This window comes from Leguminivora glycinivorella, chromosome 6 (genome assembly GCF_023078275.1).
Source record: "Leguminivora glycinivorella isolate SPB_JAAS2020 chromosome 6, LegGlyc_1.1, whole genome shotgun sequence".
NCBI classification, from domain to species: Eukaryota; Metazoa; Arthropoda; class Insecta; order Lepidoptera; family Tortricidae; genus Leguminivora; species Leguminivora glycinivorella.
In genome coordinates, this window is record NC_062976.1 from 15,131,488 (window position 1) to 15,156,899 (window position 25,412).

General features: G+C 40.8%; 1 protein-coding gene across 1 annotated transcript; it reads left to right on the forward strand.

Moving 5' to 3' along the window:
- The first annotated feature begins 235 nt into the window (after positions 1-235).
- Positions 236-25,313, forward strand: LOC125226865 (chitin synthase chs-2-like). Its single transcript, XM_048131017.1, has 23 exons — positions 236-403; positions 796-887; positions 3,479-3,723; positions 4,210-4,376; positions 5,276-5,606; positions 6,534-6,736; positions 7,387-7,702; positions 8,329-8,549; positions 9,079-9,158; positions 10,194-10,345; positions 11,987-12,460; positions 13,106-13,306; positions 13,940-14,166; positions 14,556-14,723; positions 17,116-17,421; positions 18,084-18,313; positions 19,629-19,746; positions 20,223-20,375; positions 21,927-22,103; positions 22,618-22,785; positions 23,568-23,805; positions 24,071-24,213; positions 24,686-25,313. Exons 2-23 carry the CDS (start codon positions 799-801, stop codon positions 24,827-24,829), a joined length of 4,551 nt encoding a protein of 1,516 aa, XP_047986974.1. The 5' UTR covers positions 236-403; positions 796-798; the 3' UTR covers positions 24,830-25,313.
- The last annotated feature ends 99 nt before the right edge of the window (positions 25,314-25,412 follow it).

A 25,412-nucleotide genomic window follows, 5' to 3' on the forward strand; every position in this document is an offset into this window, starting at 1 on the left:
AATTTAAACTTTATACTAATATGACCGGTAATATTTACGTAATTATTTGCAACAAATATTAGGTGCACGTAAATAATCTATACACAGATAGCAAATATGATAATAATATGTTATTTCCTTAATTCACAAGGAACTGAAATCACGGTCGCTTTAATGATTTTAGATAGCGGCTAAGTACGTAATCAAATCGATAATACAATGAAAGATAATTACTTGTAGGTATTTTATGCCTCAGATGGTTGACAACCCTACAGTATTACAGGCCGGTCTACTCAATGTATTAAAATCTATTGTTTAGTTCACAAAGTGATCAATTGATTTTACTGTGATGTTTAATTATAATTTTATACACAATTCTTGTGGCGGTTATCCAAATTACGTTTGAAAAGGGAATACCAAAAAGGTGAGTATATTTCGAATTAATTTTTATTTGTTAATCTCTAAAGTCTGTTGTTCGGAAAGTCGCGATAAGAAAAGGTACCTGTCTACATCAAGTCTACATTTGATTCCATACATATAACGACTCTTTTCTTTCCCTAAATAAAAATCTCTGAATACTGATACAAATAAGAATTAAACGCATTGTTTATTACTTAACTGTACAGGAACAAGTTTTGCGTCATAATAAACAATGTTGTCCTTGTTTAAATAACGATTAATGGTAATAATGATTTAACTATTGCAGCGAGTTTTTAAGTTTTTTTTTTCACATACGCACTGCTAGCAGCGTTAATACGTAATTATTGCTTTTTTATCACTTTGTTTGCTTTAAAATGAAAATGGCCGCTGTTGCAGGAAATGGCGATGTCCTCCGGTCTGAAAGGACGGAGAGACAGTGATGAAGATTCTGACGTGTACACGCCGCTCTTCAACGACGAGGACTTTGAGTAAGTTCTTTATCATTCTTAGTTTTAGGAGTAGGACTATAGCAAGCTATAGTATTCAAAATACTTACATTACTTACCAACTGCCTTGGCAACATTTCCAGGCGATTGTTTATAGAAAAAATATATCGTGCACATGTACCTACCTATGTAGTAGGTATTGTAACTCGCTAACTCGTTAGGCCCCCCACAGACGGGAGACAAAACTGTTTTGTCTCCGTCGCTCGGTCTATGGGCTAGTATGAAGGTGCGCACACGAGGCGACGCAACTTTTCATACAAATACGAAAGTCGCCGAGCAACTGTTGCCTCCGTGTGCGCGGAGCCTTAGACGTCATCATCCTCCTTGCGTTATCCCGGCATTTGCCACAACTCATGGGAGCAGAGGGTCCGCTTTTGACAACTAATCACAAAATTTGGCGTAGACACTAGTTTTACGAAAGCGACTACCATCTGACCTTCCAACCCGAAGGGTAACTAGGCCTTATCGGCATTAGTCCTGTTTCCTTACGATGTCTTTCTTCACCGAAATGTGACTGGCAAATATCAAATGATATTTCGCACATAAAATAAATAACGTTTGTAATATTCAAATAAATTACTTGCTAGTACCAAATTATTTTTTGTAAGAGTACGATATTTTATTGGTAGTTTCGACGAAGATTAAGATTACGATCTAAAAACAGTAGCATAGCATGTCATGCGAACAGTGCGTACATACAAGCAAGATGATTAAAATCAAAATACTTATTGAATGATTTCAACGTCCGCTGATGATAAGACAACATAAAGCTTTATTTTGTTAATAATGATATGAACGGATAAACAACAGATTTAAATTGCTAAGTCTGGTTTTTATTTGTGGATATTGGCATATAAAGGATATCTATATAACTAACCGTAAGTGTTTTGACTATCTCCCAGTTTGTACCTTTGCGAAACGATCGATGATGATATTATATGGAAATTCCTTACAATTCTAGAAACAGCCCGAAATGTATAGCTTACTCTGCTCCCCCCGCTTACCTGCGTGCGTAGCTGAATGCACAAACGCTCACGAAACGCTATCGAAACGAAACGCTCGTAGATATCTATCTCTATCGCTCTTGCGTATTGGCGCGACAGAGCCAGACTACCTTTCGCGGCGTTTCGTTTTCGTTTTGCGTCGTAGAAATGCCATTCGACTTCGGGGGCTTTCTGCGAATGCAGTCTGGCTCTGTCGCGCCAATACGCAACGAGCGACAGAAATAGATTGCATTTCAGAAATGCCATTCGGCTACAGGGCCTGTACCCTATACGAGGAATGCATTTAAAAACCTCGTTTTAGTGTGACAGTGCACATAAATGAACGAAATCGTTGTTTATCAATAGGTAATCCGTAATTCCCGGATTATCTTAATCCTTTTAGAGAATATTGACTAAATAATGACCTAATACGATAAGAATACTCACAGGTCTCACAACACCAAACTATATAAAATACCTTGTTTCGGTGTCATACTTACAAATTCATAACTTTTGTACTTATATAGGAAAATGAATAAGATTAGCTAGAACCACTTTAGTCTCATTCGGAATAAGGTGTGAATTATGTACCTATAGAAATAGACATGACGACACAGATACCGGAGACATGGGTCATTCCTCAACATATTAGATATGCATACGAGACATTAATATGAAAACTGTTTAATTGTTAAAAAATCACAGAGACAGTAGAGATAAATAAAGTTCGTTTAAATATCTACGTATAGTATTAGGCTGGTTTTAGCACACCTCGGACACTGGCGATCAAATATATGAAAGAGGCGCGTTCCTAGCACACAGTCTAAGCTCGTGTAGGTGAACGCGTGCTATGCTTGTATGAGTGACATATGACAGGTCGACTGTTCGCATTTTTGACAGGCGGTAACTGTGAGTTAACCGAGAGGGGAAAAGTGGGCGGCACTTTCAGCAGAGACGTACGCACGGATCCAATACTGGTTTTGTACTGTTTTAGTGAGAGCGGGACAAATCACATATCCGTTGCGCAGACGGACAGCCCCATATTACCACTCTATTGGGGTATATCCTCGATGGACACTGGCGATCAAATATATGAAAGAGGCGCGTTCCTAGCACACAGTCTAAGCTCGTGTAGGTGAACGCGTGCTATGCTTGTATGAGTGACATATGACAGGTAGACTGTTCGCATTTTTGACAGGCGGTAACTGTGAGGTAACCGAGAGGGGGTGGGCGGCACTTTCAGCGGGGAGCGGGAGTGGCCATACTGTACGATAGTACTCTTTATTATACTGTGGTTTTAGCGTCACGCGCCATACTGTAAGTTCAAGATTTTAAGGACGGGTCCGCGCGGACTCAACTTCATGCATTATACTGTGCATTAAAACCAGCCTTGGTATCTTATGCAACGTCTATTATATGTATAGGTAAACATGTATCTCTTCCTATTAGAGCAAAATGCATGTTAATCTTCACCGGAGTTTTTCATTAATATCATCCGTACATGGCGACCCTGCCGTGTAGCCTTGTGCTGCGCTCGCCAATACTTCTGTAGTAAAATTAGTCGCTGATATATATTTTTTCAATTTACAGCCAGCGAACCGCACAAGAAACGAAAGGATGGGACCTGTTCCTCGAAATCCCCGTGAAGAAGGAGAGTGGCTCCATGGCCACGACAGAATGGATAGATTTCAGTGTGAAGATTCTCAAAGTATTGGCATATATCGCCGTGTTCTCTATTGTTCTCGGGGCGGCGGTTATAGCTAAAGGCACGCTGCTTTTCATTACGTCGCAATTGAATAAAGATCGAGAGATCATCATTTGTAATAAGGCGTTGGGTAAGTTTATCAGTAATTATTTAATTTTACTATGCTAAAAATAAGCTAATTGGTATAAAATATTCAACGTCAAGTCTATATTGAGAATGGAAAGATTGGAAAGGATGAAAATATTCAGAGAATAACTATGAAAATGAAATAGTCACTGACAAACTTGCATTTTCGGTAGAAAATTTCTAAGTGAGAAAAACCTTGTCCTACTTACGGAAATGGCTTGAACTGGCTTGAACTGACAAATGACTATTAAGGCTCGAACGGTAATGTATTGAGGCTAACTAATCTAAGGGAAGTAGTTTATTAACAAAAGCAGCGGTATTATTATCTGGTCCTGATCAGGCCGTCCTTATCGCACTTACAAATAGTGCGATAGTGACGGCCTGCTATTTTATCGTCTATCGCGCGACCATGCTTCCCGTGCTGTAGTACGTGAACGAAATAACAAAATAAACTTTTATGCCAACAGTCTAATCGTAACATTTATTTCAGCATTGGACCAACAGTTTATCACAGTTTTGACCTTAGAAGAACGGATATCATGGCTGTGGGCTATTTTCATCGTATTTGCCGCCCCAGAAGTTGGAATCTTACTGAGGTCCGTCAGGATTTGTTTTTTCAAAACTGTCCCTAAACCGACTAACATGCTTTTTATTGTGGTAAGTCGACAGGTACATTATTTTTTTATTGGATAGGTTAGTCAGTCAGTTTGTCCGCCATCCATTTATGTTATCAAAAGTGTGATAATCTAAATTTCTATTGAAAAACTACCTAGAAAATGATTTCATGTGTAAGCATTGATTATTATGTTATCTTGTGTGTAGAGTCAACCAATTAGAATCCTAGGCCATTTTAGAACCATATCGTATTGACACCGTGCTTTGTTTGCTTTAGAAGTTAATTAGACTTTTATTGTGAAAGGTTTCTACAGTAGCCTAGGATTCAGATTGGTTGACTGTATGTCAATTTAAACGGTTTGACATGATTGACGGCCTCAGGCGAAATATCAATCGTTGACTAGATAGACGACCTAAGACGAGATCTAAGACTAGACTACAGTATAATAAAGAGTACTATCGTACAGTATGGCCACTTCCGCTCCCCGCTGAAAGTGCCGCCCACCCCCTCTCGGTTACCTCACAGTTACCGCCTGTCAAAAACGCGAACAGTCGACCTGTCATATTTCACTTATACAAGCGTAGTCACTGCAATGGCACAATTTCGATATCTATCAACCCCTTTTTGCCAAGAGTGGCACTGAAACTTTAGTAGTTCATGTGCTCTGCCTACCCCTTTATGGGATACAGGCGTGATTATATGTATGTGTATGTATGTATGTACAAGCGTAGTACGCGTTCACCTGCACGAGCTTAGGTTGTGTGCTAGGAACGCGCCTCTTTCATATATTTGATCGCCAGTGTCCGAGGTGTGACTAGACGCCGATCGAACAGCAGACTCTGTCAATGTCGCGCCCATAACGGATAACAATAACGGTCAGCGTTTGTGCATTTGCTTACGTAGGTACCCAGATATTCATTGAAACTTGTTCTTTCCCCAGGCATTCTTCATAGAAGCCATTTACACTTTGGGCGTTGCTCTTTTTCTTCTTCTAATTCTACCAGAGTTAGATGTAGTTAAAGGTGCCATGCTTATGAATGCCCTATGCTTCGTGCCTGGAGTCCTTAATGCCATCACCAGAGATCGTTTCGACCCTCGGTACCCCGTGAAGATAGCTCTGGACGTGTTGGCTGTGTCGGCGCAAGTAACGTCATTCGTTGTGTGGCCTCTCTTGGATGGGACGACTGTTCTGAAGTTGATTCCTGTTGCCGCCATTTTTATATCGCTTGGATGGTGGGAGAACTATATCAATGTCGACATGAAAACTTCTTGTAAGTAAAAAATTAAGAATATGTAACACGATCCTAATTTGTACTTGTTTACGTTAAAAGGTCTCTTTTATCAAGAGGATATATACCGGGATTGACAAAGCCCATACAAAAAAGTGTACTCTTGAAATGTATGGACCATAGATTTATATATTATTAAGCTAGATTGAGTTGTTAGGCGAAAAAGTGTGTCCACATGAGAGGGTAAAGTTGGGGCTGGTGTCCCTCTCGCACTTATTGCCACTGTCAAAATTATTTGAATGACGTCATCACTGTCCTTGTTTGGGGATACCAGTCAATATTCAAAGTTACTACCAAATCTACTAATACCGAATTAAAGGTTTTTTTTTTAATTGCGCAAATCTTTGGTTTTATGTCTTCATAATAATGACTTACCAATTCGTTACAAGGTATTAATATCCTTGCCTCGATATAATACAAAAATAATTTAAGAAGTTTATAAACTTAGTTATCATACAGGTAAAAATACTACTACGATAGTAATCTCTTTAACACTGGTCACACGTGCGAGATGGACACCAGCCCCAACATTGACCCTCTCATGTGGACACACTTTTACTAGTCTGATAAGAACGCCTTTCTGCACCGGTGATAAAGTTCAATTTAGTATGGCAAAAAAAGTGTGAGCTCAGTCCCTATTGAAAGTCCATGGTATGGACCTTTTAGGGATAAAACTAGATGGCGCTGTTTCGCAGCCTGGAAGTGGCAAAACTCGTATTTTCCCAAAATATTTTTGCGTGTTTTTATTTTTTATAAGAACAAATGATTTCTTTATTTTAATGTCATGATATCACGTCAGTACACATTTTGAAAAAAAATAATTTGTAGGCATCATCAGTGTAGTTATGAATATGATAGTATTAATAAGATTGTCAATCCTATATTAAATAATCAAATTATGTTTTACAGCGCCAACCGTCCTATACCTAAATAGTCTACGGGAGGGCATCAAGAAATCGCGTTACCACATGCAAAGGGTTCTTCCATTGGCGAAGATCGTTATATTCATGTTTTGTACCATGATATACTTACATGTCAATGAAGACGATCCTGTGTCGTTCTTTACGTCCGTAGGCGAAGCGTTTGGAGAACGAAATTATACAGCGTACGAGGTAAGTTATTAAAGATCTGAACGATATGACGCAATATAATCGGCTATAGAGAGAAGTCAGAACCCCCTCCCCCCGCCCCCCTCCTCCCCACCTCTGGAAACGAAATATAATACAAACACTTCTCTCTACAGCTGTGTACATCAACAAACTCGAAATGAAAATAAATATTGTATCAGAATGACTGTAATGTAACTAGAAGTCACTAATATATTCCCATACCGTTTTTGAGCTTCGATTCATGTTTTACGTTACTATGGTTAACGTATGGTTAACGTGAATCGAAACTGAAAAACGGTATAGGAATATTTTGCAAGGCTAGGCAAACATACTAAAGTGTTTTAGTTGACTGTAGCACGCATATACCTCTAGAACACGTTTGAGATATAGATATGTATAGCTTATTATGTATCGAATACATTGCAGGGCCTGGGTAAGTAGTCGAATGGCACAAACGCTCACGAAATGAAACGCTCGTAGGTATCTATCGCTATCGCTCGTGCGTATTGGCGCGACAGAGCCTACCTTTTGGGGCGTTTCGTTTTCGTTTCGCCTCGCATAAATGCCATTCGGCTACGGCACCTGATCCTACACCGTATCAGCCACTAAACACTAGGTAACACAATTTACTCAATAATACTTCTCATTTTCAGGTCCAAGTAGTAATAAGCGACGTCCTAGAAGGCTTATTGGACTTTGAAAAGACAGGCGGCACAACGGACATACCAGTTCACTGGCCAGCCGCACTCTGGGTCGCTCTCATACAAGTGGCAAGCGCTTACGTTTGCTTCGGCAGCGCTAAGTTCGCCTGCAAGATCCTCATACAAAACTTCAGCTTCACATTTGCTTTGAGTCTTGTTGGTCCGTTGACTATAAATCTGTTGATTGCGTTCTGCGGACTTAGGAATGCCGACCCTTGTGCTTTCCGACATACGATACCGGACTATCTGTTCTTCGAAATACCTCCAGGTATGTAGGCCTCTGCACTTTAATTTCATTCGAAATGGGATGTCAGAGCCATGAACTATTTAGCCAGGGATGGGACCTATATTAAAAATATATTGACATTATATTTTGCAATTTTTTTCATACGTGACGTATCATACATGATACAAAGTATCAGCAAGTATGATTCGTTTTTGCGACTTGAATTAAAAAAAACTTTACTTAACTCCGGTAAAAATTCACCCAAATCCAGACCTCCAGACTTTGTAAACACTATATAATTTCATACACGTATTGATAAAACTATTTGAGTTAAAACCCCCTCTTCTTCTTCTTCAACCTAGCGTTTTCCCGGCCTAGCGCCAGGGTCCGCTTTTCTGCTCTGTCTTCTCCACTTTGCCCGGTCTTCGGCATCCTTAGGCGTGAGATTGTTCTCTTGCTTGTTTGCTCTCACGACTTCCAGCTAGCGCTTCTTAGGCCTACCGGGGCCGCGTGACTTAGAGCCTTGGACAGTGAGATTAAGGCATCTGTTTCCGTCGTAGTCTACCGGTCTGCTGCGTATATGGCCATACCATCGGAGGCGGCTTTCCTGCAGCTTATCCTTAAAACACCTTAATGCAAAGTATTAATCCAACTTCATTTTATTACAGTATATTTCCTAAGAGACTACGTGGGCCGCGAAATGGCCTGGATATGGCTATTATGGCTCATGTCTCAAGCATGGATCACTCAGCACACCTGGCAACCGAAATGCGGCCGTCTCGCTGCCACCGATAAGTTGTTCGCCAAACCGTGGTACAGCGGGCCGCTTATAGACCAATGTCTGTTGTTGAACAGGACGAAAGATTGCGACGTTGACGTGGACTATGACGTACGTATTGGTTCTTTTTTTTTAAATGATCGAACACATACAGGCGGTATTGAAATGCCTTGATATGGCTAATATGGCTCATGTGGCAACTAAAGCGCGGGTGCTCGCCGCTACCGATAAGTTGTTCGCAAGGCCATGCGGTGGTACAGCGGGCCGCTTATAGATCAATGTCTGCTGTTGAAGAGAACAAAAGGTGTACTATGACGTGCGTATTTTTATATACACACAGAAGGACTCAAACGGCCTAGGTGTGGTGTGTTAAATTTTTGTCGCAGCAATAGATCAAACAAATCGCGCAAATGCTTTGCGAGAGGCGCTAATTTGTGAGTGTGTATAAAAACATCCCACTTCGTCGATTGCTATAAAGCCGCTTTGTCAGTTTATTCATATCAACATACTAGCAACTGTCGTCTTTACGGTAAGCGACAAAGTGGGTCGTTTTACTAAACACCCTAACATTTAGACACTGTAAGGATAACGACGAATGACAAAAATAGGTATAACTGATAATGAAAATACGATGTTGCAGGAATTAAAAGAGGAAGATGAGTCAGTGACAAGCTCCGAACGAGATGCGTATGACGCCCATCCATCAGATAATATTACGAGGTACAATATCTCAAACATCTATCCTCCATACATTTTCTTTTCATTAATTTGATCCTTAATGCAAGTGCGTTTGTTTGAAAAATAAATACATTCTTTCGGATGAGGTTATAGCAGAGTTAGTGTCAGGCCTGAGTGCACGCTCGGAGCGTTCGGCGGGGCTGTGTGTCTGTCAGTGTCTTTTTGACACATGACAGCGTCATAACGGTCCAGCCACGACATTGGTCTAAGCGCGACAGCGGTGAGCGGCAGCCATACGTGCGAATGAAAAGTCCCATCGCTGTGTCTCGCTCCAATGTATGGCTGCCGCGCTTAGACCAATGTCGTGGCTGAGCCGTAAAAACGTAAACTCGCGCAACCTAATGAAATTTTAAATAAAATCCCGTATTAATATTTAAAAAAATCAAGTACTTAAAAACAATATTACGCTTACTTTAAAGTTTAAACATAATCTAACACATGTTGCATTTTTGCGGATCTTCGTTAGTGTGTATTTTACGATGTTAATTTATCACGCAGGATTAACTTATTATGTCATTTATCATTCATTTTTATTTTTAAACTAGCGCTGTGGCAGAGTCTGTCATTTCGATTCAAATGACATTTCAGTGAAAATGAAAAATTGTTTAAGTTTGGTTACAATATTTTATACAATTTACAATAAGCTTTGCTAAGAGTCTAGTCTTCAGTAAGTTGATAGAAATCGTATATTTGTTTAAGCGCCTCCTTGTACACAGGGCCTACATAGGGCCTAATCAATTCAACCAATTCGAAATTAATCGTTAGATTTGGCGAACGATACGTCTTAGCCACATCGCAACATACTTCAGCAAACGAGCAGACGAGCCGCCTGATGGTAAGCAGTCATCGCCGCCCATGGACATAAGCAACATCAGGGGAGCCACTTATACTTCAAAACAAATGTGTCAATAATGTGAACTTATAAATCCGGGACAATAGTCATTTCGAATGAGTATTACACTAATTTATATGGATTCGATAAGATAATTGTATTCATTGTGACTATGACTTTTACAGAATATACATTTGTGCGACCATGTGGCATGAAACAAAAGACGAAATGATTGAGTTCTTAAAGTCCATCTTCCGCTTAGATGCGCACCAGTGTGGGAAACGCATAGAAAGGAAATACTTCAATATCATGTCACCAGATTATTATGAGCTTGAGGGTACGTATTTTTAATGGTACCTATAAATGGGCCATTTTTTCAAAGTTGTCTACCCCACTTTTTTTTTTATTTGGAAATTTTTATGTGTTTTCCACTCAGAATCGCGAGCTCTTTCAATCCTAATAGGAGAAAAAAAGTGTCCCAAGGTTTTTTCCCATTCCGTTACGAAGGTTCGAAAAAATGTATGGAAATCTTGGGACATTTTCTTTCTCCTATCAGGATCGAAAGAGCTCTCGATTCTGAGTATGAATCACGTAAAAAATACCCATGTTACAAAAAAGTGGGGTGGACAACTTTGAAAAAAATGGCCTAAATACTCGAAGCCTGTGCACACCGAATGCGTATGTATATACAAAGATGGCATGCGTGACTGGTACAGTCAACCAATGAGGAGGCACACTCAAAGGTTATGACAGATGGCGCCACCCTATTAGTCCATACGTGAGAGTGAGAAAATGATGTGTTTTTTCTCTCTTATATATGAATGACAGTGACATGCCTAGACACTTGCACAGGCGCCGCCTGGCGGGATAAAATGTCAGTGTGCCTCCTCATTGGAACCCTAGTCCCCACTCTACAACCATGTCAAAATGACAAGCAGTAAGAGATTTTCTTACAATCTGATTTATAACGTCACTATGGTTCTGCATGGTTCTGCAGTGTCTGTACGGTCAACCAATTCGAATGGCCACTCTAGAACCCTGTCGTATTGACACCGTGTTGTATTTGCCATAAACATCGCATTGGTTTTTACTGTGTAAAGGTTCTACAGTGGCCTAGGATTAAAATTGGTTGACTGTACATACTTGCGTATCCTGTGTAGAAGCAGCTTGTGTGTTCTGGTCAGAAATCGGACAACTGGGCGTTATTTAAACAACATAAGGTTCATTATTCCGAAAACTTCATACAAATGACGCCCAACTGTCCGATCTCTGGTTCTGGTTCATTCGAAGCAAGGACTATATAATACCGAGACAGACAAAGCCCATACAAAATAGCGTACCCCTGAAATGTATGGGCCTTTTAGGCTTAACACTAGATGGAGCTGTTCCGCAGCCTGGAAGTGGCCAAAATCATATTTTCCCCAAATATTTTTGCGTGTTTTTATTTTTTATAAGAACATGCTTCTTTATTTTAATATCATGATATCACAATACACATTTTGAAAAAAAAAAAATTTAGGCACCGTCAGTGTAGTTATGATAGTATTTAATAGGTGGCGCTAACTATTCAATGTAGGTACAACTTTAGCTTCACTTCAGTAAATAGGGCCGGTGCTGTTCAAGCGATTTTCAAACTGTATTAAACGGTTCTGACGAATGGTTTAACTGCACACGACTATTATTTTCCTGTGGTAGTTAGATTGGCTTTGTATTATGTAATATTCTACAGTTTATCTTATTATTATTGGGGGTATTGTGGGCCTTTCTGCGTCACGTCGACCAGTAGTGATCTATTGTGACGGCCCTTCGTGATTAAATATCCTTACTTATGCCCGTTGAATCCAAGAAGTTCCAGATTCTTTGGTCTTGTACCTCATAGGGTTGCAATACATGCCGCCCTAAGTAGGTACTTCTCTTTGGCATCAGTGGTCAGTCAGGACAGTTTATACAAGATAGCTTACCATAAAATTTCTTACAGCACACATATTCATGGACGACGCCTTCGAAGTATCAGACCACAGCAGCGAAGAATCCCAAGTGAACCGTTTCGTCAAATGCCTTATAGACACCATGGACGAAGCAGCCTCAGAGGTCCACGCAGCCAACATCAGACTCAGGGCACCCAAGAAGTACCCCACCCCTTACGGAGGCAGATTCGTATGGGTACTACCCGGGAAAAACAAGCTGATTTGCCACCTCAAGGATAAAGCGAAGATAAGACACAGAAAACGGTGGTCTCAAGTCATGTACATGTACTATTTCCTAGGTCACCGCTTGATGGACTTACATATTGCAGTTGAACGTAAAGAGAAAATCGCTGAGAACACATATCTTTTGGCTCTTGATGGTGATATTGATTTCCAACCTTCGGCGGTGACTTTGCTGATAGATTTGATGAAGAAGGATAAGAATTTGGGAGCGGCTTGTGGACGTATTCATCCGGTTGGATCAGGTTTGTGAATACCAAACTGTAAATGTGACTAAAGGAAATTTGTTGACGCTGACTTTTCCTGATAACGCAATTTAAAGGGCAAAGATTATAAATATAGTGTTGTGTTCCTGTCGGTGAGTAAGTGTTGTGTTCCTGTCGGTGAGTAAGGCTGCCAGAGCTCAACGGGGGTGCGGTGTGCTGATGACGGGAGGACTTACGGAACTAACTTGTTCCGTTTATTGTCCTTTGAGTCGTCGGCAACCCGAACTCTCCTTAGAACTTGTACACTCCTTTTTGCTGTGTACTTAACACAGCAAAAGGGAATGTACAAGTTTCTAATGGGGTGGCAACGCGCATGTGACACTGTTTGAGTTGCAGGCGTCCATAGGTTACGGTGACCGCTTTACATCAGGCGGGCCGTATACTTGTTTGCCACCGACGTAGTATAAATATTACCTAACGAGCTTAGATTTGTTTCATTTTGGCGTTTAGTCTTAGCTCTTTATTTGGTAGGGCCGTCCCAAACCAACGTCTTTTGAGCATCGGCATCTAGTTAGCGATATGGAAAATGGAAAATGGTATCTTTGTCCCGGAGACGCTAGCGGGGGCAGCCCTAATGTTGAAAGATTCTAGTCTATTCTATTCTATTCTTCTCTTTTTTTATAGGTTTCATGGCATGGTACCAAATGTTCGAGTACGCCGTCGGCCATTGGCTGCAGAAGGCGACGGAACACATGATCGGCTGCGTACTCTGTAGCCCTGGCTGCTTCTCACTCTTCAGAGGCAAGGCTCTCATGGACGACAACGTTATGAAGAAGTATACGCTCACGTCGCACGAGGCGAGGCATTATGTACAATACGATCAAGGTTCGCTATGAAATTTATTACTTTGTATAAAAAAGACTGGCAAAATAGAGCAGAAAATAAATAACGTCACCGTCTATGTAAAGCGTTTTTGCATGGCGCAACTATTTAGACATTTTTGTATTAGAACGGTCACGGTAACGGATCGGCTCAGATACCGCTGAGAAGACAGTGTGATGGCGGATCTATGTCGTCTACAAGCCAATGATTGGCAGGAAGCTGCGCAGGATCGGGATAGATGGCGTGCTATCGTTTTGGAGGCCAAGATTCTCTTTGGATCGCAGAGCCATATTAGTTAGTTATTTCTACTCTTTCTTCCCAAGCTGTAGCTTTTATCAACTTGCAATGTTTGCATGAGTGTTCGAGTGTACACATATAAAACTAAACTTGATCCCCTTCTCATTATTCCATTGGTCCACTTCTCATTCCCTGTAGTGCCAAGAACCTGCTCGGCAGTCGAGTTGCTCTATTCGAAGCCGCTTTGTAGCGCAAAGAAGACGTAGGCAATGAATGCATTAATTAACACTTTGTTGGACACTAGGCCAGATACAATAGAAAGAACAATGGGGTTACATCTATAAGCGTCTATTGGCCACGAAGGTGTGTGAATCACTCGCTTCATTTTTTAAATTTCAGGTGAAGATCGATGGCTTTGCACCCTCCTTCTACAGCGCGGGTACCGAGTCGAATATTCAGCCGCGTCCGATGCCTACACGCACTGTCCGGAGTCATTCGGAGAATTCTACAACCAACGGCGACGCTGGGTACCATCCACTATGGCCAACATTCTTGATCTACTTGGCGATGCCAAGCAAACCGTCAAATCTAATGATAATATTTCGACACTGTATATTGCTTATCAGGTAAATATAATCTCATTTATAAACCGCAAGTAAAAATATTTGATGCGGCACGCAACGTCCTGAGTCATTCGGCGAGTTCTACAACCAACGGCAACGCTGGGTGCCCTCCACTATGGCCTACTATGGAATCGAAACCAAAGACGACGTCAAATCTAATGATAACTGTGCGTAGCCGAAGGGCACAAACGCTCACGAAACGAAACGCTCGTAGATATCTATCTCTATCGCTCTTGCGAATTGGCGCGACAGAGCCAGACTACCTTTCGCGGCGTTTCGTTTTCGTTTCGCGTCGCAGAAATGCTATTCGGCTACGGAAAACTATTATGCAATACATTTGTAACTCATTTATGTTTTCAGATGTCGTTATGCTTATTTATATTTTTTTTCAGATGTTATTGATGGTGGGTACGATCCTGGGCCCGGGCACTATCTTCCTCATGATGATTGGCGCTATGAATGCCATCACTGGGATCAGCAATGTCAACGCGCTCATATGGAACTTCATACCCGTCGTGCTGTTTATTACTGTCTGCATGACTTGCAAGTCTGAAACACAGGTCGGCCATTTTCTTTTTCGACGAATAGGAGCTGTCACGAATGGAATGAATGAGTGAAATGGTGAATGCTAATATCTATGGGAATATATATGCATGTTTTTTATTTTATTTTTTATACAATTCTACTAGTTATTAAATTACAAATAAATAAAATGTAACATGTCCAAAATATAAACTAAGAAAGTAGAAAAAAAATATTGAAATCACTATCATTTTACGGGCAATTTAAACGCGGCCGTTTTGGCGCGCTCGATCAAGCGTAATCTGACGTCACACGTCTGGCCGTACACACGAGTGGGAGTGAGAAAAGAATATCACTTTCTCGCTCCCACTGACAGACGTCAAGTGTAACATGACGTCACGTTCGTTTTGAGAATTTTTGCGGGAATTTAAAAAGGTCACTATTTAAAAATTAAATTTTGCTATTAAATTACTATAAACTAGAGATGGGCCGAATATGGACTTTGCCGAATACGAATATTCGGCCGAACATTCGGTTCAGCTCTTACCGAACCGAACATTCGGCCGAATATTCGGTTACGCCATATTTTTAAAGCAAATGTTAAGATTAAAACTATGAAATGATTGATAATGTTTATACATACTACAACTATGTTCTTATAATTTAGTGGATAACTAAAACTTAGTTAAAACAACTCTGAACTCTTCTCAACTCTTAAACTACGGTTTTTTTAACTTTTTTACAAAACAATTGTGTTTATATTTTGACGCATTTTTAATAGTTCCTTAGAAAGCTACTAAAATAGGAGCTTATTATCCAATGGAATACGTAAGATCTTCATTAGTTATTTACTTTGTTTATTCGGTAAATATTCGGCAATGCAACCGAACTATTCGGCCGAATACGAACATTGAAAAACTTGCCGAATATGCCGAATACCGAATATTGGGTTGGCACAAAAGTAATGAGACACTTGGTTTACGTTTTATATTTATTATTATTATTTCAATACAAAAAGCTTAGTCGATGATGTAATCACCATTAGCATCTATGACTTCTTGCCAACGATCCGGCAAAGTTTGGATGCCTTTCGCCCAGAACTCTGATGGCTGTGCCTCGAAAAAGTTGTTCAACTCCACCTGTACATCATGGAAATCATTGAATTGTTTACCCCGCAAATGTCGTTTCAGGGCTCTAAACAAATGAAAGTCTGATGGTGCGAGGTCTGGAGAATAAGGTGGGTGGGGTATCGTCTCCCAGCCCAAGTTCTGCAGCTGTTGGCGAACGGTAGATGCGACATGAGGTCGAGCGTTATCATGTAGTAAAATTACAGTGGCTCGTCTTCGTCGTTTTTTCTTGATAGCAGAAGATAGTTCGGTGAGCTGTGTTGAATATTTGTTAGCGTTTACAGTTTCATTGTGGAATAGTTCATGAAACAGCATGCCTTGCGAGTCCCAGAAACAACAAAGCAAAACTTTTAAGCGGTTCTTTTGACTCAGCTTCGGTTGAGTTGGTGGCGTTTCTTCTCGAGGCAGCCAAAAAGCACGACGTGTATCGTTCTCATAATAAATCCATGATTCATCTCCCGTAACCAGATCAGTCAAAAACTCTTTACGTCGGGGTCGCAGCAAAAGTGATTGACAGATGGCGACACGGACTGCACGACTGGCGTCGGTAAGGATGTGCGGTACCCATCGAGCCAAAACTTTTCGATACCCAAGCTCATGCAGATGGTATTCCACAGCGTGGTAACTGCAGTTAAGTGCTTCCGCTAATTCACGAGTAGTAGCATCAGGATTCGATTGTAGTTCGCGGCGTAAATCGTCATCATTGAATGCAGGTGGTCGCCCTGAGCGTGACTGACTTTCAAGGCTCCTGTCTCCTGATTTAAAACGGTCAAATCATCTGGACACCGTGGCATGGCTTGTACTTCCAGCGCCCAATGCAGTGTTGATATTGTCAGCCGCAGCCCGCGCACTGTGGCCTAACAAGTACTCGTATATGTAAAGTGTTCGAACTTGTCGCTCGAACATTTTATTTCAATCTAACTAAACCAATCACGAGGGCGGCTTTATATACCCTCACATTAGAAGTACCTAGAATGTTCTACAACATACTAGAATATTATCGAAAACAATTAACTTAAGAAAGGAAATGTATAGAGTTTTGTAGAGTGTGTCATTACTTTTGTGCCAACCCAATATTTACCGAATATTCGGCCCAGCTCTACTATAAACTATTTTCAAAAGTATTTTGTAAAGCTATGGTTTTAGCAATAAAGATTACAAATAAAAATATTTTGGCAATTTTGGAGTTGCCTGCATATTCCCTGTTGTGTGATATGATATAATTTGAAAAGAAGTTATTGCACTTAAAGTCTTACTATGAAAAGTCACAATGTTCCTAACAAAATTATGTTTCTGATTACAGCTAATGCTTGCATCGGCCATAACATGTATATACGCCATGTTAATGATGATGGTCATAGTCGGAATAGCTCTCCAAATGGTCGAGGACGGTTGGCTAGCTCCTTCTAGTATCTTCACCATAATAACATTCGGCATTTTCTTCATAACGGCCGCGCTGCACCCTCAAGAGATCATATGTTTGTTGTATCTGGTCGTGTATTATATCACGATTCCGAGCATGTACATGTTGCTGATTATATACTCCTTGTGCAATTTGAATAACGTGTCGTGGGGTACTCGAGAGGTTGCGCAGAAGAAAACTTTAAAAGTAAGTCTTATTGAATTCCGTTACTACATAAAATCGTCAAATAAAAAAAAGGAGCTGGTAGCCTAGCGGTAGGCCGTTTTCACATTATCCGATCCGATATCGGATGTCGGAAGAATTTCAATAGAAAAAATCCAAGATGGCGCCTGTAATGTATGGGATATCGGTCCGACATCCGATATCGGATCGGATAATGTGAAAACGCACGTATGAGCATGCGACTTTCAATCCGGAGGTCGTGGGTTCGAACCCCGGGTAGTATCAATGTTTTTCGGAACTTATGTGCGAAATTCAAATGTCATTTGACTCATTTGATATTTGCCAGTCGTTTTTCGGTGAAGGAAAAGATCGCGAGGAAACCGGACTAATTCCAATAAGGCCTAGTTACTCGTACCCTTCGGGTTGGAAGGTCAGATGGCAGTCGCTTTCGTAAAACTGGTGCCTACGCCAAATCTTGGGATTAGTTGTTAAAGCGGACCCCGGGCTCCCATGAGCCGCGACGAATGCCGGGATAACGCAAGGAGGATGATGATAAAATTATCAAATCAATTTAATTGATAACCGATAAAGTAGAATCGGTCGGTTTGTCAACTTTAGTAAACGTGTATGAATAACGGAGTTAAAATTTTATTTTATCGTGTATCTAAATTACGTATTTTTTAAAGGAAATCGAGCAAGAGAAAAAAGAAGCAGAAGAAGCCCAAAAGAAAATGGACACACAGAGCGTTAGAAAAATGTTCGGTCACTCAGACGACGAAACGGGTTCCATGGAGATGAGCGTCGCCGGCTTATTCAAGTGCATGTGCTGCACTAACCCGAAGGACCATAAGGAGGACTTGCATTTGCTGAAAATCTCGAATGAGCTGGAGAAGATTGGGAAGAAATTGGACACTCTGTAAGTACAGTCAACCAATTGGAACCCTAGGCCGCTCTATAACCATGTCAAAATGACAAGCAGTAAGAGATTTCTTACAATCTGACTTATAACGTCACTATGACATAGTTCTACAGTGGCCTAGGGTTCCAATTGGTTGACTGTACATTACTACGTTTATGTTAATGGTTATAGGGAACAGCGGCTCTGTCGCAATGGAGCCGCTGTTTCAGTGCCGCAGTCGCATTTGATGCAGATCCTCTTACGTGTGTAGTGTAGAAAGGAAAGGAAAAATCTGTCAAAGTAAATCAGTCGCAAGTGTTCAATTGTCAGCTTGAAATTATAGTTACAAATCTCCCCGGTGGTGGCGCTAGGAGACCACCAAGGCATTGTTGCACATGAAATATGAGTGAATTACGCTGTCAGCGATGATAATTTTTACAAGCTTTTATTCAACTTGCCGTGTTAGTATGTTAGTGTGCGTCAAAACGTAGAAGCTAAATTTGACCGACTTCCCGGTTTCCGCTTAAATTTTTGCACACATATGTAAATTACGTGACAACGCAATATTATGGTATCATGGAGCTGATCTGGTGATGAAGCAGAAAGGTGGTCATAGGAACCCTGTCATGAAACGTCGTATCCCCATCGAGTAAGGGTTTTTTAGAAACGTCTCGGAGAGCAGTTAGATGACTGTTGAAAGAAAGGTACAGTCGGCGATAAAAGCTTGTGCCAAAAATGAATTTTGTGCAAAAAACTTATTTTCAGGTGGGGTTTGCATTTGTCATACCTAAAGATGTTCCTTTTCTTTCTTCTCTCCATACTACTACGTTTGTCTTTAGTAACCTACATAATTTTAGTCAGTACTGCGCAAGAGCCTCTTCTATTTTTCGCCACTCGTAACGGCACAGAATTCGATTTAGACAGAATAGAAGAAACAAGTTCATCTATTTGTATAGGGGCCGAGCGTGTCAGATTTTGTACTGAACTTGTTACTTGCCTGTGATTTTAAATTTATCTCAGGCCCTTGAGTATTCGTATTTTTTGTGTTGTTGCAATTAAATATCACGTAACGAGGCATTTTTAATGTTTTTGTTGACTTAAACTTACAAAAATTGACGCCCGAAAGCTGCAAGCTGCGATTAAAGACGGACAACTCAGTGGAATTTACTGAGTTCGTTTGACACGCTAAGTAGATACGTTTGCTTGATCTATGGTATATATGACATCTGTGCGTAACGGCTTTGTGTGTGCTCCCACCAGTCGCAACAAAATTATTTGTACCTACTTATTAATTTTCTCAATTTCTAATAAGAAAATTGTTATGTTTATTCAGCGGCGCCGTTACCGAAGCATCCGAAGCCCCGAGGCGGCGGTCCACCTTGCATTTGCGGGAGACACATTTATTGGATGATTTTGAAGAAGAGGATGACGTTTCTGCTGACACACCCAGGGTAATGATTTTTTTCTTAATTGATATTTCAGACCTTCAAGTACCATAACCTGATTTCAACACGTTGAACTGGAGGAGCTCAACTCAAGTGATGTCTTACCGTACAGATGGTGTACGGTACGCAAGTGGATACGAGTACTCACACTTCTCATTTACTAGTCTGATTACTTACATAAGAAATCCAATCTGTAATGAATGAAGGAAACACATTGAAAATGACACACGTGAAAGACAAGTTTTGCAAATCTCAATTTTTGTCGACATACGTGTCACAAAAGGCAGGCAGGCACACATGTACAGTGAGCTGCAAAATTGCATAGAGAAATGATGAATGAATTCATTGATAAATTCGCCATGCACTTTTGCAGCTGATAGTACATTAGAGCCTTAAGAGCGTGTCAGATATTTCTGCAGCCTTCTTTTTGTACATTAATTTATAGGATACGTTATGTTCATATTTCTTTGGTATTTTTACAGGAAGAGAGAGACGACCTGATCAACCCCTACTGGGTGGAGGACCCTGACGTGAAGAAGGGAGAGGTGGACTTCTTGAGTACTGCTGAGAACCAGTTCTGGAAGGACTTGATCGACACCTACTTGAGACCTATTGATGAAAATAAAGAAGAACAGGTTAGTCTATTAATGTTTACTGACAATAAAAATACTCTAGTATAAATGTGAAAATTAAGACAACTTTACATACTTACCCCCCCCCCACATCTAGCGTCTCGCGAGCGTAGCGTCGGTCCAACTGTATGGAAAAAGGCTTTGCCATACAGTTGGCCCGACGCTACGCTCGCGAGACGCTAGATGTGGGGCGGCCCTTATATCAATCTGGTCGCACACATCGCACTGTCAGCTCAATAAGACCTGAGTTGAGGATTCAGTAGAAGACAATAGTCAGCGGCTGATCGAATTATCCACCAGATATAAAATTAACTTTTTAACAAAAAATAAAACCGCCTTCAAAAATAAGCGCGTTACAAAACACGGAGAAACTAAAAAGCAAAAAATAATAAACCATTGAATTCAGATTTCTTATCGTATTGCAATAATCTATACATCCAAATTATTAACAAATCAATTATTTTTGTAGTCGGTACCAGACCTGTTCGTCGCCTTGCTATTGTCTGTTTGCCCCACCCAACCATACACAGGCTGGTACCGACTCCAAAAATAGTTGATTTGTTAATAATTTGGATGTATAGATTATTGCAATACGATAAGAAATCTGAATTCAATGGTTTATTATTTTTTGCTTTTTAGTTTCTCCGTGTTTTGTAACGCGCTTATTTTTGAAGGCGGTTTTATTTTTTGTTAAAAAGTTAATTTATTTGTTGATTTTTAGTGGTTCCTAGTGATATTATATGTATCAGTCCGAATATATGTACAGTAGTGAAAGAATTATCCTTTAACTCCTAACCATTGAGGAGTTGACCTTCCATCATCAGCTCAGCCACATAAAATCACTACCGTCAGGCGTAAATACTGGTGTACCTTTTAAAAATACACTAAAAACATTTCATGTGCCTATAACATTTGAAGAGTTCCCTCGATTTCTCCAAGATCCCATCATCAGATCCTGACTTGGTGCCAATGGGACCATCTCGGGGTTATACCCGTTCGATCAAAAAAAAAATTTTGAAAATCGGTCCACGATTCTCGGAGATATCGAGTAACATACATACAAAAAAAAAAAAAAAAAAACATTCAGTCGAATTGAGAACCTCCTCCTTTTTTGAAGTCGGTTAAAAAATCCTAGGCACATCATAAAACGACTCATTGTACACACGAAACCAATGTATTGTCTCCCTGTCGTAGTCCGTAGGTCCGTAGGCCTCGTAAGTCGGCAGGCGCTTTAGTAGTGCTCCTATTTCTAACTAGATAGCGTCACAAACGCTTAGCGTAGCGATCTATCCATAGCGAAACGTGACTGTCGTTGACGCACTAATATGGTAGAGTGATATAGAGACACAAAGCGTTTTGTTGTGATTGTGACCTTGCCTGTAGTGCCTGGTAATTAGTTAGACTGAACTTATCACATCAATAAATTTCATATGAATGCCGTCAAATTACACAGAAAGGATCTAAAAATATGGCGACGGTTTTTCAAAAACTCCGTTCTATGAGCCTACTGCACCTTAAGAAGAAAACAGTTTCCTAAAAATGCTAACATTTCAGGCTCGTATCGCAAAAGATTTGAAAGACCTCCGCGACAAGATGGTGTTTGCGTTCGTGATGCTGAACGCGCTGTTCGTAGTCGTCATCTTCCTGCTGCAACTCAACCAGGATCAGTTGCACTTCCAGTGGCCTTTCGGACAGAAAGTCGACATTGCGTATGACGACGAATCTAATTTAGTAAGTATAGTTATTTCATGACAAATGGGCTAGTGTACCGGGATTCGTGGAGGTCAAGGGGAGAGGCCTATGCTCAGCAATGGGACGCCCGGGAGTTATGTAATGGAAGAATAGGGGCATTTCCCCTTGACCTCCATTCCACAACTCCCTTACAACGTTATAGGCTAGAAAAATAAAACATTTAAATAATCTACTTAGTTGTAATCAAAATTGTTTGCTGCCTAGAGATTTGGTACAGATCTAGATGGAGCCAAACCAATAGGTTATGAAATAAAATGTTTACTCCTTAAACAATTGGCTCGATTTTAACTTTGAAATACGTCCAAAATTTGCTCTAGATGCCATAAAGATCGACAGAGACGGTGATATAGGACTATTAGAAGACTTCTCCATTTGTCAGAATTTGTAATGGCTACTTCCAACTCTTTCCAGCCGTGGTTAGCCTGGTTCAACTAATCGCCTCCACGCCACAAGGTTTTTGGTTTCTGATTCTGATATTCACATGTATTTTTAGGTACTAATCGAAAACGAGTACTTGATGTTGGAGCCGATCGGGTCGTTGTTCCTGATATTCTTCGGTTCCGTGATGCTGATCCAGTTCACCGCCATGCTTTTCCACCGGATGGGCACTCTAACGCATCTCTTGTCCACGGTCAAGCTGAATTGGTACTGCACTCAGGCGGTAAGTTATGGTTTTACTTGTTTACCATAGCTTTAGCAAGAAGGCGCTGGTAGTCAAGCAGTACCAAAGCGTTTTTAGAACTTATTTGTTGGGGATTTCATCACCAGGGTGTTTTCAAAATAAATCTCGAAAATCGAACTTCACCAGATCTGGACGTGTTTGGGCTCATTCTTCTCAGAATCACGAGCTTCTTTACGTCACGATTTTAGTATGAACCTACTACGAGCGTGACGTATTGGAAGGAAACTAGAATTTTGTATAGAAAATTTGGGACACATTTTTTTTATCGTCGGGATCGAATCAACTCGTAATTCTGAGAAGAATGAGCCCAAACACGTCCAGATCTGGTGAAATTCGATTTTCGAGATTTATTTTGAAAAACATCCAACAACAAAACCTCTGGTAAAAAGGTCCTTATGCTTCATAAGGTTATTTTTTATGGAAATACACATTACCGTTCATGTCTAATGATATTTCCTATGACAGTATGTCTTTTTTTATACGTAGACAACTTAAAATGACTATATAAAAGAATCTTTAGACTAATATTGTGATTGTAAATGTATATTCTTAACAATGTAAAAGTGCTTAGGTACTGTAAGTATTTAAATAAACAATATATTTAATTAAATTGAAATAATTGAGTTGAGTACAATTTTAATGCACATGTAAAATACGTAGGATCGCAGGCGACCACGTTTTGTAAATTGCTTACCATCAAGCGGCACGTATGCTCGTTTATCACTGATTCTACACAAACTAACCGTAAATTCCAATTACAGCCCACCAATTCAACCCAGCAAGACGTCCTAGAGACCCAAGTGTTCGACATAATCAAAGAGTTGCTCAACAATAAGAAGATAACAGACGACCCAGTAGCAGACGACGGTATCGACGCGACGCATGTGTCGAGACGGAAGACTATTCAGAATCTGGAGCGGCGGCGGACGGTGAAGCCGAATGAAGTTAATCTGGAAGCTAACTTTGAGAAAAGGCTATCGTCTGTCATTCAGAATCCTAGTAAGTTTGCCTGGTTATATAATTATGACGGTTTTAGGATATGATCGAATGAGAATACGCCAATCGTATTTCTAGGAGAAGACCGTCTACAAGTTCCTCGTATCTATAACTAAGTACTCCACTTACAGAAGGCCGGCAGATCAGACGGATGATCTTTTAGAACAAAAATGTTACATATCGGTGTTCTCCACTTGATATTACTTAATTAAAGATACATCATAAAAAAACTGTTCATATAAATTAATTTTTGTCTGCTTCTAATCAGAATCTGAGATCCTCGCCCGGCTACCATCGCTGGGCGGCACAGAGGCCGCGCGGCGACTCACTCTTCGTGCGCTGCAGGCGCGTCGAGACTCCGTGATCCAAGAACGACGCAAATCACAAGGCCAGCTCGGTCAAACCATCCCGGTTAGTAACTTAAGCTCGACATATGATCAGAACTAGAGTCCGGGGTATAGTCGCAGGGTATAAATGATCAGAACCAGAAGCTCTCGTAGGCTGATATACTCTATCATAGAAGTATGTTCATAGGCAACATGCCGTCCTTTTTCTTCACGTTGGAGAAAAAGAGAGGCACAGGCACCTATGATCATACATATGATAATGTACTATCGGCCGTAGGATTACGAATGCTAGGTGGGTGCGATTTTTAGCTTTTATTAATTATTCTTGTGAGGATTTTTCTTTGTGCTTAGGAGAAATAGCCTTCTTGCCCTCGACTTTATACGATAAACAAGGTGACTATGTTAAGCTTTATAGGTAAGTTTTTGTCTCAAGTCCTTCAGATGCCTGTGTTGCATACACCTCATATTTATATAAAACATGACACAGTTAAAGACTCCAATCTGACAGCAAACCTAAGTCTGATCTTTATTCGCAGCTCCGCCAAGATCTAGGCCGGCCGTCCACCTCAGGCGCATACGTGAACAAGAGCTACGAGCCAGCCTTCGACAGCGATGATGAGTCGCCGCGCCTGCCGCGACGCAGCACTGTGAGATTTAGAGAACCGACAGATTTGATGTAAACTGTATTTATTAGTCAATAGATTTGGAGTTAGTGCCGTAGCTTGGTTGTTTTAATTGACTATCTTCGCACGCAATTCCGAGTACCCGCTCTTGAAGAGCCTGTCAACTTCAGGCGCATACGTGAACAAGAGCTACGAGCCAGCCTTCGATAGCGATGATGAGTCGCCTCGCCTGCCGCGGCGCAGCACCGTGAGATTTAGAGAACCGACAGATTTGATGTAACTGTATTTATTAGTCAATAGATTTGGAGTTAGTACCGTAGCTTGGTTGTTTTAATTGACTATCTTCGCACGCAATTCCGAGTACCCGCTCTTGAAGAGCCTGTCAACTTCAGGCGCATACGTGAACAAGAGCTACGAGCCAGCCTTCGACAGCGACGATGAGTCGCCGCGCCTACCGCGACGCAGCACCGTGAGATTTAGAGAACCGACAGATTTGATGTAACTGTATTTATTAGTCAATAGATTTGGAGTTAGTACCGTAGCTTGGTTGTTTTAATTGACTATCTTCGCACGCAATTCCGAGTACCCGCTCTTGAAGAGCCTGTCAACTTCAGGCGCATACGTGAACAAGAGCTACGAG